Consider the following 17,278-nt stretch of genomic DNA (forward strand, 5'->3'; position numbering starts at 1 on the left):
GCTCAGGTCTCCCTTAGACTCCCCACCTAAGGCCAAGATGCCTGAATTTGTCTGCCAGAGCTAGGACGTCAGATTATTTGCTGTCTGCCCAGCCAGAGAGCCGAATCCCTAGACCATTTGCTGTCTGCCTTGATGGAGGGCTTAAGCCCCTAGACTGCTTGGTGCTCTCCCCTGCCTGCAAGCCAGAGCTCCCTGTTTGGTGCCCCGCCTACCTGAGGACCAGGGCCCCTAGACTCTTTTGCTGCTCTGCCCCAACTGCAGGCCAGGGCTACCTTTTTGGCCCTCTGCCCTGTTGGAGGGCTCGAGCTGTTGGTGCTAATTCCCACTGAACTTGACCCCTACAGAGGCACTGCAGTGAGGGGGTGCGGCCTCCCTCCCAGACGGACGAGGAGAGATGGCCCCAACCTCCTACACATCCCACGTGTGCTTTAAACATATGTCTCTGGCCAAGCAGATAACATATAAAATATATGTTTTATAATTAGGGAGTAGAGGTCTTATTATCTGCATAACTTCATAAAAATAGCAGACAGAAATGTTTTTCTCAAATCAGTCCATTCTACAAATAATGACAAATATTGTGATATATTACATGGTAAAAAGAAGCTCATACTGTCATGTGACTACAAACGTTTGCCTTAATGGAAGGCAAAAAAGAAGGAGAAAATGCATAAAATAGATCACTTAGGGCTAAATATTTCCCAAGCTTTCCAAAATAGTACTATTTTGAGTACATAGGTGCATTATCAATTGTATTTAGAAGCTTTCTGATAATTTTGGCAAAAATTAAATTATGTTTGTATGAGCTAGGGCCCTTTTTGTGATTTAACAATTTTTTCAGATTGGATGCCTGATGATGTTTAAACATTACATAATATAGAAAAGCTGTACCATTTCCTGCATCTGCATCCATCCCGATGATGACCACCAGATATGTGCCTAAAATGTGGTAGCAATGAAATTTTTCTAGCTGATGAGTTACCCCTTATTGCCCAAAATGGGCTGATACACTTCAAAGAAAGGTTATTTCTCATTGGTTGATAATCATTAAAACATGTTGATTTGCAACTATATATAGACTTTACACTAAATTTGCTGATCAGGCAAATACACTATATCTATACACATATTTTATTTATATCTATACACATTTATTTAAGCAATTGTATATCTTAACTTACATTTATTCCAATTCTTAATTTTTATGTTTTTATTATGCTAGAAAATGGTGAATTACGCATGTCTTATTTATGAGATGATTAATTTTTTACTTGTTTATCTCAAGATCTTTTTGGATGGAAATTCCAATTCAATTAAAAATTCACAAAGCAGCATATTTTAAAATCTAAAATGACCTTATATGGGTGGTGGATCTGTAAGAAAAAAAGTTTATCAAAATATGTTTTGCATTTAAAACTAATAAAGAAAAGTAGATAAAGTAAATAAAAATCTCATCCTCCCATACATTGTTTTTGTTCATGGATTGGAAGAGGAAAACAAGCTTTGCTGCTTTTTCAACTCCCAATTGCTTTCTTAACTGTCAATTAATTAGTCATTGAAGTGAACTAGTTGAATAAACTGAAATGAAGAAAATATTCTCTCTGCACCTGAAAAAGAGGCTACTATTGTCAAAAGCTGGTTTAGCACTTTAACAAAATCTGGTTCCAGGTGCTTAGTCAGTGATTTCCACCAGTTCAGTGGTGACTAACTTCCTTTAAAACTTGGCAGAAAACATGTAATTTAAATGATTTAGACCTTAAACTGGGTTGTTAATTTCAAATTGAATTTTAAACAGGTTTACTTTTAAATATATAAACTTGCATTTAATTTAAATTTTAAAAAATCCAATTTTTTTACTCTTAAAAAAAATAATTGATTTTTATCCACCCTGCCAATAGGACTAGAAAATAGAGATGCTGCAGAGTTGGACTGAGTTATGTGGCAGAATTTGCATGGGGAATTCTGGATATTGCCTAACTGCAATGGTTGCTATTCTGATGTCATTGAAATCAGAAAGAACTTTCAATTAGTTCAGTGGAAACAAGATCTCAACAGCTATCCCCAGCTTTAGCCAGTGCAATTTTTTACTTTCAATTTTATGATTAAATGCACACAGAAAATTAAAAATATTTTTTGCAATATGCACTACAGTGACATTATTAAAATAAAGTCAGTTTTATCCACCGGGATAGGCTGTAATTTAAATGATCATAAAAAGAAAGGTTAAAAAAAATACTGTCCTATCAAAGAGTCTTTATATGATGAATCTGTTGGGAAGGTTGGGTTTCTGGACAGCAATTATAAAGTAGAGTAGAACTTGCAAAAATACACATTTGCAGAGAACATTTTAGCTATATGTGAATACCTTACAGAAGTTTAAATATACAGTATGGCCATGGTCCAATAGGGGCTGAATCAGGCCCCAGGGGCATCATAATTCATTACTTGGGCTGTTCACACAATATATTACCATTCTAACTCAAACTAGATAAGTTATTTATAACTATAGTACCCTAGAATGAAACCTGACTCTGGTTTTCAGGTCAGGCGCTTTGGATCCTACAGCTATTAAGGTTAAAGTTTTATAAAGTCATAGATCTCTCAAGCCATGTGCACTAGGGCACCTAAACTTAATTTAAATAACAGGAGGCATATTCAACAACTCTGTTTTCAGTACCAGAAATTCCAAAGACATATTGAAAAGATGAGTTTGGATTGGTGGAGTAGATCAATTCATAAAACTCCAAGTAAATAAGTTGTTTGTTCTTTGTTCTACCTGCAAGAACTTTAAGAAGTTGCCTGAAAATTTTTGGCACATGTTGAAAACAGAATCAATTGCTATTTTGGTCAGTGAGGAGGAACTTTTAACTGAATTATAACTAATAAAAAAGATAAACATTCTTAAAAATATTCTGATACTTTGTAAAATAGCTGACGCTTGACTTATCTCTATCATACAGAAACAGATGAAGGGACTTCTGAAAGCTCTCATTTTGTTAGTGTGACAATAGATAAAGTATTTCCAATCCAGTTTATGGAAAATAGCCTGACCTACAAAATATACCATAAATGAAGTGCTAGACATGCTGTAAGGTAATACCCTTCATAACTTTCCTAGCAACTGGACCTCATCCTGCAGACTTTACTCATGTGAAGGCTGTAGGACCAGGCAACCTCCAAGACCTCCAGCAACCTGACAGAGTACATTCCAATAATCTTAAGAATTAAGAAGAAAACGCTAACTTTACTTAATACTTTCTCCAAAGAAGATGAAGTTTGAGTTTTCTTCTAACTCAGTTTCTAAAGGACAAGATTCAAAGAAAAACTGACATTCTGGTCATATGTGTCTGATACTGCAAGTCATGTAGTACCTCTCGTAAGGTGCTGAAGTCAACAGAATTACATCATAAAAATGGTGAAACACAATGGAGAACCAGGGCCAAAATCCTTGGAATAATCTTCATTTAGCACATTTTCAGTTGTTTCATTAGACTTTAGACCTTTTTATATGTCTGTAGTGCATTGGACCAGCACATTCAGCTGTCAACTGAAAAGTTAGTGGCTTAAGCCCAGCTGGGAATGTCAGCTGTTTGCCTTTCTTAAAAGAAATTGGTGGAATCGTGGGATTTTTTAAACTAGTCTGGAAAAGAAGATTCATAAATGTTCTGCAGCAAACATTCCTTTATTGTCAGGGAAACGTGATCCAATACGTATTTTGCATCGCTAACTTGTATGATTCTATGACCTCTTTGGGATGACATCTTTTCCAAAATCCTCACTGATGGTCACCCTCATTCACATAATCCCCCCCCCCCCCCCCGGAGTTATTAGACAAAGCTCCCAGAATAATACTGTGACCTTTATGGGACATCTTCATGCCTAATGGATACTATACCTGTCCCAGCAATCTATTACAATTAAAATGGGATTTTATTATTATTATTTATTTATTTATTATTTGGTGAAGTATGAATAATGGGCTAAAAATGATAACTACTATTTTTCCGACACAAAATGAAATATTTCTATTTTATTTTCTAGGTAAACAGATGCTGGTATTCAGGTGAAATTCACCACAATGAAGAGAACATGCCAAAGGCCCTACACACCATTAAAGACATGCTTAATACATAGTTCCAGTGGTATGTCAGCCTTTACCCAAGTCCTGCACTTGTGTGAATCACTATTAATGATGATAACAATAGTTTCCTTATGCCATGATGCTTGCTAAGTCTAAACTCAGCGAGGGCTGCCAACTTTAAGTCTGTGTTTGCCAGATGACACAGGAATTGTAAATTACCTGCCTTGCTTATACAAGAACCCAAAACCAAGCATCCTGCCACTGTTGTTGCTAGTCTTCTGCCATGTTGTAATCTGTGTTCTATGCCTGAAGATAATGTGATTATGTGATGCCATTTTCTGATGATAGACCCTTGCAAAGCAATGTGTATCTTACTGTTTTTCTATTTAGTTATGTCCCATAGTCCTACTTCTAGTTTCACTCCTGACATGTAGCAAAGTTAGTCAAAGAATTGTAAGTTAATCAGACAGTTGGAAACTGACGTCATCTGTGAATTTTTATGATATAATAGCACCACCGTGCTAATTTATGTGAAGTGATGTCCATTTGTTTATTGTGGATTGGAAATTGCTTCACATAAAACAAAATGCTAATTCTACTACATCATAGGGAGTTATAGCCTATGCTAATTGCTTTTGACATATTTCTCCATGTAATCATTTTGCCAGCTCTTACAGTTGTGAAAAAATAAGGCTTTATAAATGTTTCTGAATAAGGTAGTGTGCTGTGTCTATTCTGTAGAAGAGAAACTTCAATGAGGAGTATTGGACATTTTCTGAGTTGTGTGGATTTTCAAATATATATGCAACTTCCCAACAAATCCATATTCAGATACTACATGGTATATGAGCACTATCTCTATTTTTCATTAAACAGCAATAGATAATACATAAAATGATTTATTCATACAAACTACAAAGGGAAATTGTGGAAAACATGTTGTGGAAAATTTGTCAGCAAATCAGAATAAGTTACCAATGTTATAGCTACGTTAAAACAGAAAGGAAAGAAACAATAATACTAAGGATTCATACAGCACAGTGTTACTACTGTATCTTCAAAGGACTGTACAAACATTAAAAAATTTAATTTCACAGTATGTCCCTGAATTAGATAAGAGCCCAAGGGCTAGATTCATCCCTTTGTTGGCACTAAGGAGACTGCTTTTGTCTCTCCTCTTATCATAGAATATAAGGGTTGGAAGGGACCCCAGAAGGTCATCTAGTCCAACCCCCTGCTCGAAGCAGGACCAATTCCCAGTTAAATCATCCCAGCCAGGGCTTTGTCAAGCCTGACCTTAAAAACCTCTAAGGAAGGAGATTCTACCACCTCCCTAGGTAACGCATTCCAGTGTTTCACCACCCTCTTAGTGAAAAAGTTTTTCCTAATATCCAATCTAAACCTCCCCCACTGCAACTTGAGACCATTACTCCTCGTTCTGTCATCTGCTACCATTGAGAACAGTCTAGAGCCATCCTCTTTGGAACCCCCTTTCAGGTAGTTGAAAGCAGCTATCAAATCCCCCCTCATTCTTCTCTTCTGCAGGCTAAACAATCCCAGCTCCCTCAGCCTCTCCTCATAAGTCATGTGTTCTAGACCCCTAATCATTTTTGTTGCCCTTCGCTGGACTCTCTCCAATTTATCCACATCCTTCTTGTAGTGTGGGGCCGAAAACTGGACACAGTACTCCAGATGAGGCCTCACCAATGTCGAATAGAGGGGAACGATCACGTCCCTCGATCTGCTCGCTATGCCCCTACTTATACATCCCAAAATGCCATTGGCCTTCTTGGCAACAAGGGCACACTGCTGACTCATATCCAGCTTCTCGTCCACTGTCACCCATAGGTCCTTTTCCGCAGAACTGCTGCCTAGCCATTCGGTCCCTAGTCTGTAGCGGTGCATTGGATTCTTCCATCCTAAGTGCAGGACCCTGCACTTATCCTTATTGAACCTCATCAGATTTCTTTTGGCCCAATCCTCCAATTTGTCTAGGTCTTTCTGTATCCTATCCCTCCCCTCCAGCATATCTACCACTCCTCCCAGTTTAGTATCATCCGCAAATTTGCTGAGAGTGCAATCCACACCATCCTCCAGATCATTTATGAAGATATTGAACAAAACCGGCCCCAGGACCAACCCTTGGGGCACTCCACTTGATACCGGCTGCCAACGAGACACAGAGCCATTGATCACTACCCGTTGAGCCCGACAATCTAGCCAGCTTTCTACCCACCTTATAGTGCATTCTTCCAGCCCATACTTCCTTAACTTGCTGACAAGAATACTGTGGGAGACCGTGTCAAAAGCTTTGCTAAAGTCAAGAAACAATACATCCACTGCTTTCCCTTCATCCACAGAACCAGTAATCTCATCATAAAAGGCGATTAGATTAGTCAGGCATGACCTTCCCTTGGTGAATCCATGCTGGCTGTTCCTGATCACCTTCCTCTCATGCAAGTGCTTCAGGATTGATTCTTTGAGGACCTGCTCCATGATTTTTCCAGGGACTGAGGTGAGGCTGACTGGCCTGTAGTTCCCAGGATCCTCCTTCTTCCCTTTTTTAAAGATTGGCACTACATTAGCCTTTTTCCAGTCATCCGGGACTTCCCCGGTTCGCCACGAGTTTTCAAAGATAATGGCCAATGGCTCTGCAATCACAGCTGCCAATTCCTTCAGCACTCTCGGATGCAACTCGTCCGGCCCCATGGACTTGTGCACGTCCAGCTTTTCGAAATAGTCCCTAACCACCTCTATCTCCACAGAGGGCTGGCCATCTCTTCCCCATTTTGTGATGCCCAGCGCAGCAGTCTGGGAGCTGACCTTGTTAGTGAAGACAGAGGCAAAAAAAGCATTGAGTACATTAGCTTTTTCCACGTCCTCTGTCACTAGGTTGCCTCCCTCATTCAGTAAGGGGCCCACACTTTCCTTGGCTTTCTTCTTGTTGCCAACATACCTGAAGAAACCCTTCTTGTTACTCTTGACATCTCTTGCTAGCTGCAGCTCCAGGTGCGATTTGGCCCTCCTGATATCATTCCTACATGCCCGAGCAATATTTTTATACTCTTCCCTGGTCATATGTCCAACCTTCCACTTCTTGTAAGCTTCTTTTTTATGTTTAAGATCCGCTAGGATTTCACTATTAAGCCAAGCTGGTCGCCTGCCATATTTACTATTCTTTCGACTCATCGGGATGGTTTATCCCTGTAACCTCAACAGGGATTCCTTGAAATAAAGCCAGCTCTCCTGGACTCCTTTCCCCTTCAAGTTAGTCCCCCAGGGGATCCTGGCCATCCGTTCCCTGAGGGAGTCGAAGTCTGCTTTCCTGAAGTCCAGGGTCCGTATCCTGCTGCTTACCTTTCTTCCCTGCATCAGGATCCTGAACTCAACCAACTCATGGTCACTGCCTCCCAGCTTGGATGTAGACAATGGATCGTGTGGTGTGGTCTGGATGAAAACTGGAGGCATGTAGGTAGGCATAGCGGTTGGTAGGTTTCCGGTATAGGGTGCTGTTTATGTGACCATTGCTTATTAGCACCGTAGTGTCCAGGAAGTGGATCTCTTGTGTGGACTGGTCCAGGCTGAGGTTGATGGTGGGGTGGAAATTGTTGAAATCAGGGTGGAATTCCTCAAGGGCTTCTTTTCCATGGGTCCAAATGATGAAGATGTCATCAATGTAGTGCAAGTAGAGTAGGGGCATTAGGGGACGAGAGCTGAGGAAGCGTTGTTCTAAGTCAGCCATAACAATGTTGGCATACTGTGGGGCCATGCGGGTACCCGTAGCAGTGCTGCTGATTTGAAGGTATACATTGTCCCCAAATGTGAAATAGTAATGGGTGAGGACAAAGTCACAAAATTCAGCCACCAGGTTTGCCGTGACATTATCAGGGATACTGTTCCTGATGGCTTGTAGTCCATCTTTGTGTGGAATGTTGGTGTACAGGGCTTCTACCACCATAGTGGCTAGGATGGTGTTTTCAGGAAGATCACCATTGGACTGTAGTTTCCTCAGGAAGTCAGTGGTGTCTCGAAGATAGCTGGGAGTGCTGGTAGCGTAGGGCCTGAGGAGGGAGTCTATATAGCCAGACAATCCTGCTGTCAGCGTGCCAATGCCTGAGATGATGGGACGTCCAGGATTTCCAGGTTTATGGATCTTGGGTAGCAGATAGAATACCCCTGGTCGGGGTTCCAGGGGTGTGTCTGTGCGGATTTGTTCTTGTGCTTTTTCAGGGAGTTTCTTGAGCAAATGGTGTAGTTTCTTTTGGTAACCCTCAGTGGGATCAGAGGGTAATGGCTTGTAGAAAGTGGTGTTGGAGAGCTGCCTAGCAGCTTCTTGTTCATATTCCAACCTATTCATGATGATGACAGCACCTCCTTTGTCAGCCTTTTTGATTATGATGTCAGAGTTGTTTCTGAGGCTGTGGATGGCACTGTGTTCTGCACGGCTGAGGTTATGGGGCAAATGATGTTGCTTTTCCACTATTCTAAAATATGTGAATTAAGGAACATATATGATGGTGCAGTTTGGTATCTTTTTTTGTGTGTGTGTGGATCATCTGCATAAACTACTCATAGCTTTCTCATTCAAGCAGTCTTCCTAAACTCATACTACCTATTGTAATGACAAACTTTAATGTGCATTTACTCCATCTAGTTGGCAGCTATAGCCACCAAAGTGTTTGCTTCAGTGTTGTGTCAAAGCTGGTTTTCGGGTTATGTGGAGAAGCTCAGAGCTCTAATACCATTGATACAGCACTAAAGGAAAAGTCTTGATGAAAGCAGCTAAAGGATGAATGAGTTAATTAAGGGACAGTTTCATCAGTAATGCTCCAGCTGCTTTGTTTCACTCTGGGATTGAAAAGCAGCCATAAACGTGGCTTAACCTGAGCCAGGTTTATTAATACGTTGCAGAAGTGTACCATGAGTCTGGCCCAAACTTTCAAAATATCTGTAATAGTAAAGCTGTAGGAAACATCAATCATTTTATAAGGGTGCATCTTTAGACACTTAGTTCTTCTCATTTGTCTATGCATTTTATTCATGGCATTTATTGTAATAAAAGGTTAAATGTTTTTTATATACACTAAATAAATAGTTACAACTACAACTAAATTGTGAGTGTCCCTGAAATGATGTGTTGGGGGAGAGAAGTATGCAGAGAACCTCTCTCCAACCTTCAGTAGCACTCCCATGCATTACACGGTCATGATATAGGCCCAGCACTTCCTAGCCAATGTGCTTGGCAGCACTTCTTGATTGAATGGAGGAAAATCTATCTGAGTTGAGAATATGGCCCGGGCACACGTCCCCATTGCATGCCTGCTGGAGTCTATGAGGTAGGTGCTCGGGGGCAGTGAACACTACTTTTTTAATTTATGCCAATAAAGAGATCTATGCAGTGATACTTATTTCTAGAGAAAATCCATTGATTCTCTTTCAATACACAAAATATGTATTGTATCTGATCAGTTCGGTTGACAAGTTCATTACAAAATGTACAATTTATTTCTAATGTGCAGGGTAAATTTGGGTTTAAATAAAAAAAAAAACTTAGTGGATAGACTAATAATAAATAGTTACCAAGATCAACAGAAGGATATACTAATGAAATTAGTCAGGAAATTAATTTAGCTATGTTTTCAAACAATTGCATCATACATTTAATGTTACAAGACATAAAGTAACAGTCAAAACCAACATCTATCTAATACAATAATAGCGAAAGAGAATATGACTTCCACTTTGAGTTTCTGTCATAAGTAAAGGATGTTCGTTCTTCTGCACTCAAACTTAATAATGTTTTATTAATGCTACCATGTCTATGGCTAATTTTTAATTTCATAATATCGTTTTCTTGTTCATAACCTGGGGCAGTTTTTGCATATCGGGCAAGAGGTTACAAGTGTATATGTCTACCAAATGCACACTCAGCCTTTAAACTAATCAAACTAATTTATCTTTGTAAAACGTCTTGTCTCAGTATGAAAATATATTCTTGCATATGTATTAAAATAAAATACTATACCACTAACTATGGAGTAGATGAACTATAACTAAATCCAAGGTTGCATGGTGGCCTGTGCACAGTAACACTACTTTGCCTCAGTGATTAAATAAATAAATATCTATATACACACACAGTTTTCAAAAATTTAGCGTTGTATTTATAATACCATTTAATTCACAAAGATGAAATAGCATTAATTGTTGTTATTAAATGCTAATAATGAATAAAAGTATTAGAAAACATGGACTTCAAAAATAACAGATCAGCACCAAGAAAACTTACCCTAAAATAAAGCTTAAAATGCACACAGGTAAACTGTCAGTGGATTCCAGAATCCCTAAGAGCCAGAATTCAGATAAACAAAGAAGCAGAGTATAAACATATCAACAAGAGAAATAAACCTAGCAGACTGAATATGTCACATCTACGATGGACCTGATAAATGACAGACAAAACAATAGCTCTATACATTAAAAGAAATAGTAAGAAATCATTTCCTCTCCTATTTGCCACAACTCAAGATTTGAACAAAATAGCTACATAGTGTATTGACACTGTATGCATATTAATGATCTGAAACAACCATTAAGGAATTTAATGAAAGAGCCAAACATCAGAATACAAAAATAATGCAGTACAATACCAAATGTATGGTATATGAAACAAAGAAAAGACATATTGGGAGAAAAAACAAAATATAAACTGCAATAAATCTATGTTCAGTACAGTAGAAATGCCACTTCTCATTATCTTATTTTATCTATATATGTCATAGTCTTGTAGGTCAGTTACTTGCTCTTGTTTCAGGTTCAGGAACCAAGAGGAGATGATTGAACTATTTTGAACAAGGAAGTAGACTTGCATCTCAGCAGTTCATCCAGTTACAAAGTACTCATTTTAGACTTCCAGCAGGGTAAAGAGTAAATCCTAGACAGTGATTAAATTTATAGCTATACTGATATCACTGGCCAGAAAAAAGCAAACCTGGGATATGTTGTCAGAATTCGGACTGGATGTGGCAGGATGTAGAGATGATACAAATACAATTCCCAACATTAAAATTGTTTTCAAATTTGGTTTCTGTGGTTGAAATATGAACCAGCTTTGTGTCTAAATGTGTCTAAATGAACAGTAAACAAAAGGTGGATGGAGGCAGTTATATTACTTCTAAAGCAACATATTGATGAGACATGATAATTTACATATTATCATAAAGAAGGTGCACCATAAAAGAATAGACAGCTACTCTTACAGAAGAATACTGGAGATTAATAACTACAGACTTTTAAAAATGGTTAGAATACCTGTGTTATTTATTTCATACAATACACTTGCATAATATTTTATTATTTTAATAAAATAATAATAATTAATAATCTGGTTGAACTTGCAATGTCACCTTGACCCAGATTTGCAGAAATTAGTTTTAACTAAACAACTTATATTTAGCTCACAAAAATAGGTGAGGTTTTTTTTTTGTTTAGTTGATTTAGTTTGTTTGCTTCTTTGTTTGTTTTGAACACCTACAAAGTTGCCTGGGTAGTGTCCAAGTTATTCCACTAACAGGCAAGACAACTATCTTTCAAGACAATCGAAGTAAGGGCAAAGAAAAGATGGGATATAAAGATAAATCACTCAGTGATCATGTTAATGAAAATATGTACAGAGCCTTATTGTATCAACTGTTGAAAGGAACCCTACAAAGAGCTGGCAGTAGTGTTTTATTATGTCTCTAATAAAGAAGCATTTCTGACATCTGTAAATTACCTGTCTTAAAGAAAAACAAAGTCTTGAAATGTAAGGGTCCTCTGATGAAGCTGAGGTCAGTAGAGTTACACCTGGGAATAATTTGGATGGCAATGTTTTTATTTATTATTTATTTATCATTTATTTATGCTGCAATTGCAGAGCTCCAATCACAGGCCAATCCCTCACTGTGCTAGGCACTGTACAAACACATAACAGAAAGATAGTCCTCTTCCCCAAAAAGCATCCACTTTAAGAGAAACGACAACAGGTGGATACAGACAGACAGGGGAGCACAAAGAAACAATGAGACCGCATTGGTCAGCATGAGAGGCAGCGGTCTCAACACACCAGCTCCCTAATAGTTGTCAGGTTTTCTGTAGGACTCATGGCAACAGCAAATGACTACTGAAATCAATGGAAATTCTGTATGGGGACTGGATACAGAATGTAGACCTAAGTCTTTATATTTTTCACTGTCAACAACCAATTTTCAATGCAAACATTTAAAAAATCCCTTAATCGCCCACACACTTAATTCTGAAGAAGAAATTAAAGTTTTATCACTCTTTTTTATCTTTACCTGACAATCTCATTATTCACAGAAATAGCTTCCAGATATTTCTTCAGTGCATAGTAATTATGGATATATTTTCGAATATAATAGCCTCGCCATCTTTTCTGAATCTAGAAGAAATATAATTTTACTTTAGTATATTTCATGCAATGTAGTAGTGAAAACAGTTTGCAATACGCTTATAAAATACGTGTTATATTTTTCAAAGGATGATGGTGCTTTAAAAAGTGACATCACGCATATACGTAAATATATCTTTCCATTAATACAGTGAGGGTGAGAAGTAAGTCTTGTACTAAAACTGTATTAGAGATGTTATCAAGAGATGACAGTGATTATAAACGAATAGTGATTTAAGTCGTTGCCTGCATTGAGGTGTGGCAGGGAGTAGGGGCTCTGCACAGGCATCTACTCCCACCGTCATTGCACCTGGTGACACAGGTCCTGTAAGTGGGGTAGGAAGAACATCCAGAATGTTGTAATCATTCACAGTGCGTAGCATTTTATCACCCCAGCTCTACTGCACTCTCAGCTGTGCACTGTGGGTCTGATCCTAAGCCCAATGAAGTTAGTAGAAGACTTTCCACTAACTTCAGTGGCTTTTTGATCAGGGTCTCTATGAGGTTTCCAGTAGCACTGCATGTTCTACCATTCCCTGGGTCCTGCAGGCAAGCGGCATCATCCTGCAAGGTGCCGACCACACACTATATTCATTATTATTAAGAAGCAAGACAGTACAGGGCTATTTGTTAAGTAATTAGTCATAATATTTTCATAGAATGCTATCCTTCCAACAAAACTGATGGGAATTATGTAGAAAAAAGATCAAGGGAAATTTCTTACATGTAAATAATTACCTTAATGTAGTCCTGTTTATTAATACACTATATTAGGCCATGTGGTCTCCTAAACATAGCATCAGGAGAGGGGGATTCATAGCTCTATGTATTTTAAATTTTAGGCCACAATTCTGACTAGAATTTCCCAAGAATTTAATCAACAACACTGCTCAAACTAGCTCTGCTGCTTAATTCTGACCATGGTGACTCTAAAATGTTGATTATTTTAAATCACTTTAGGTTTAGCACTGTGATATCTGTTTCTTTGGAAATGGAAGTAAGAAGTAATTAGCAGCAGAGTTGTAAGAATTCTTGTAATTTCAGTGGCTGCTGACTAAAAACCAGATTAATTCCTATGTGGACATGCAGAGACAGAGAGGAGGCAGCTTGTTCTTCCCCTATTCAGAGGATGTGAGGGCCAGTGCAGAGGGCTGCTCCCACTCCACATTTTCTTTCCTGTAATATATATCAATGTATCTTTTCTCATGTTGACTTCTGTGTATATTTCCTCTCTGCCTTCTCTTTCCCTCCATCCCTTATGTAACTTTCCCTACATACTGTTCTCTATTTCCTTCCTTTTATTTTGTCTTCTCCTGTTTTACCTAAGATCTCTCTGTAGATATGACACTTCTCATTTCTAATTTATCACTCTCAGGTTTATATCACAGCCTTATATCACTCGCACGCCCATTCACCTCCCAACACCCATCCCCACAGCCCAAGCTCCACACACAGCACTTAGAAATGTTACTCGACACCTAAAAGCCAAAGAGCTAAATCTACTAGCTAATGTGCAAAAGATTGGGGTCCCACTGCCCAGGAGCACTATCCAGGTGAGAAACTACTCGCTAGCTATTGGGAAAGGAGAGGATGCTGGGACTGATACCACAGATGCATTCCTAACCCTACCCAGGAACTCTTTCTGCCTAGTAGGTGCCTGGAAAATTTGAACACCCCAGCACAGTTACCAAAAACAAGAGGAGGATTTTTCTCTTTTTTTGTTGCTCTTGCCCTAAACAGCGACCATCCCCTCCAACCTTCCCCTCTTGAGGACTCCTGGCCAAGGTAACAGCACAATATATATGCTAACAAATTTAAACAAAGCCTTTGTTTAAGTTTGTTAGCATATGTATTGTGCTGAATGCCCTCCCCAGCCACCTCCTGCTCCTTTAAGGAACAGAGCGCAGCCCCAACCTCTCCCCCCCACCCCCGGAGGGCAGGCCTAGCCCCAAGTCTTTCCGATACCCCATACCTACTAAAAATCTCTTGCCAATACTGCATATTGGAAGGTCTTTGGGAGAGGGGCTGCCTATTACTGTATATCTGCATACTATCTAACACAACAAGTTTGGACTGCTAGGCACTCCTGTAATATAAAATAATAAATAATAATTATGTAAGCTGCTACAACGAAGGTTAAGTATTAGACATAGTCCTCTGCACTACATGGTTATAATTCTTGTGTCCCTTTCCCATTCATGTTCTTATACACAACAAGCATGCAGAGTAAAAAAAGGAGAGGAAGGGGAATAGTGAAAATGGGCATATTTGCAGAGATCTGGGTTTAAACAAAATTTTTAGTGTGTGAATGCACGGTATGTTTTCATCTTTGGCCTCACTACTGCTATTAGGCAGGAGTAACTTGGCTGCCCTATAGCTGTGCTCTCCTTAAAGCAGTCTCCTTCGAACTTTTGTACCTTATTTTGTAAAGATAAGGAACATTTTGTACCTTATCTTTATTAATGTGATACTCCAAATTTGTGCGGTCCACAATCAACTTCTTTACGGAAATTTTTCAAGATTTAAAGACAAAGGATGAAATTTTGTCCCTACTGTAGTCAATGGCAAAACTCTCAGTGTTTTCACTGGGGCCAGGATTTCACCGCAAGTGTCAAATTCTGTCCTCGATTACAGCATTATAAGTCAAGGGTAACTCTATGGACTTCAAAGGGAGTACTCTAGATATATGCTAGTGTAAATGAAAGCAGACTAGATTTCAAAGTTTTTAATGCTATGATTCCATTTTCCCAATTCTGCATGTCAGAGGCCACATGAGGGCATGCATCTATATGATACAAGCTGTTTAGAGAATAAAGTATATCTTCAAGCTTTTACACAAAGCTTCTGTTTATGTTAAAATTTGCTACATAAAAGTTGCTGAAAATTTTGCTTTTGCAACAGAGTACAATGTTTTATGATTATATTGCTTTTTAATTCCAAGGTGAATGTTTTAACACTTCTAAAAAAGACAACTGTGTATGCCCTTCAAAGTAATTAGCAAGTTTCAACAGTGATTGGTACAAAACAATTATTGTCATTGATCAGCACTGAACAGATAATTTTAAACAAAGTCATTGTGTGCTCAGCAGATTACAGCTTGTTAACAGGCAAGTTCTAAATGACCTCTTAAGCTAGTCAAATCAATGATGCATATTCCTCATTAAGTAACATCAAAATGTAAGTGGTCTTATAAATAATGTTTATTTTAAGCACTAAAACTAATGGCAAAACCTTGATATATCAAAAGCCATCTGCTCATGGAGATTTTATTATTATTATTATTTTATTTTGAGGGGATTACTTTGGTTGCTGAAAATTCACAGCAACCTTAAATCGCCCAAACAGAAAGAGAATAATATATCACCGCCCAATATTCAAAAAGTAAAATTGATTAACGGAAAATAAATTCAATATGATAAGCTTATGTTTTAAACCATTTCTGAATGTTTCTGTTTTTACAGAGGGGAGAGAGAGATAACAGTAGCTAGGGCCAAATAATCCAGGGAGATAGCTTCTGAACATGACCTATGAGTATACTTTAGGCCTGGTCTACACGACGAGTTTATGTCGGATTTAGCAGCATTAAATCGAATTAACCCTGCACCCGTCCACACAACGAAGCCATTTTTTTCGACATAAAGGGCTCTTAAAACCGATTTCTGTACTCCTCCCCAATGAGGGGATTAGCGCTGAAATCAACATCGCTGTTTCGAATTAGGGTTAGTGTGGACGCAATTCGAAGGTATTGGCCTCCAAGAGCTCTCCCACAGTGCACCATTGTGACCACTCTGGACAGCACTCTGAACTCGGATGCACTGGTCAGGTGTACAGGAAAAGCCCCGGCAACTTTTGAATCTCATTTCCTGTTTGGCCAGGCGAGCTCATCAGCACAGGTGACCACGCAGTCCCAGAATTGAAAAAGAGCTCCAGCATGGACCGAATGGGAGGTACTGGATCCAATCGCTGTATGGGGAGAGGAATCCGTGCTATCAGAACTCCGTTCCAAAAGACGAAATGCCAAAACATTTCAAAAAATCTCTGAGGCCATGAGAGACAGAGGCTACAGCAGGGACACAACACGGTGCCGCATGAAACTTAAGGAGCTCAGACAAGCGTACCAGAAAACCAAAGAATCAAACGGACACTCCAGGACAGAGCCCCAGACGTGCTGCTTCTATGCTGAGCTGCATGCAATTCTACAGGGGGCTGCCACCACTTCCCCACCCCTGTCCGTGGACTCCGATGATGGGGTACTTTCTGCCATGCCTGAGGATTTTGCAGACGGGGAAGATGAGGAGGAGGAGGATGAGCTTGGGGAGAGCACACCGTTCTCCCCGACAGCCAGGATCTTTTTATCACCCTGACTGAAATACCCTCTCAATTCAACGAAGCCGGAGAAGGGACCTCTGGTGAATGTACCTTTTAAAATATAATACATGTTATAAAAGAAAGCGTTTTTTTAATAATTAAGTAGCCCTGAGGACTTGGGATGCATTTATGGCCAGTACAGCTACTGGAAAAGTCTGTTAACGTGTCTGGGGATGTAGCGGAAATCCTCCAGGGACATCTCCATGAAGCTCTCCTGGAGGTACTCTAAAAGCCTTTGCAGAAGGTTTCTGGGGAGGGCAGCCTTATTCTCTGCTCCATGGTAGGACACTTTTCCATGCCATGCTAGTAGCAAGTAATCTGGTATCATTCCATGACAAAGCCTGGCAGCGTACGGTCCCGGTGTTTGCTGGCATTCAAGC

The 17,278-nt window shown here is 39.2% G+C and overlaps 1 protein-coding gene and 1 long non-coding RNA gene across 4 annotated transcripts in view; one reads left to right on the forward strand and one right to left on the reverse strand.

Annotated features, from left to right (window-relative positions):
- Positions 1–16,717, forward strand: part of LOC125633639 (uncharacterized) — a 33,576-nt gene extending 16,859 nt beyond the window's left edge. Inside the window, exons 2-3 of the long non-coding RNA XR_007355678.2 lie at positions 4,042–4,142; positions 16,406–16,717. This is a non-coding gene — a long non-coding RNA (uncharacterized LOC125633639). The remainder of the gene's footprint in view (positions 1–4,041; positions 4,143–16,405) is intronic.
- The window catches only part of SPATA17 (spermatogenesis associated 17), a 148,338-nt gene that overhangs the window by 108,399 nt on the left and 22,661 nt on the right, over positions 1–17,278 (reverse strand). For all 3 annotated transcript variants that reach the window (XM_048843197.2, XM_048843196.2, XM_048843195.2), the window contains one exon: positions 12,418–12,521. In XM_048843197.2, the coding sequence (XP_048699154.1) occupies positions 12,418–12,521 (104 nt within the window). The remainder of the gene's footprint in view (positions 1–12,417; positions 12,522–17,278) is intronic.

This window comes from Caretta caretta, chromosome 3 (genome assembly GCF_965140235.1).
Source record: "Caretta caretta isolate rCarCar2 chromosome 3, rCarCar1.hap1, whole genome shotgun sequence".
In the NCBI taxonomy this organism is placed as follows: Eukaryota; Metazoa; Chordata; order Testudines; family Cheloniidae; genus Caretta; species Caretta caretta.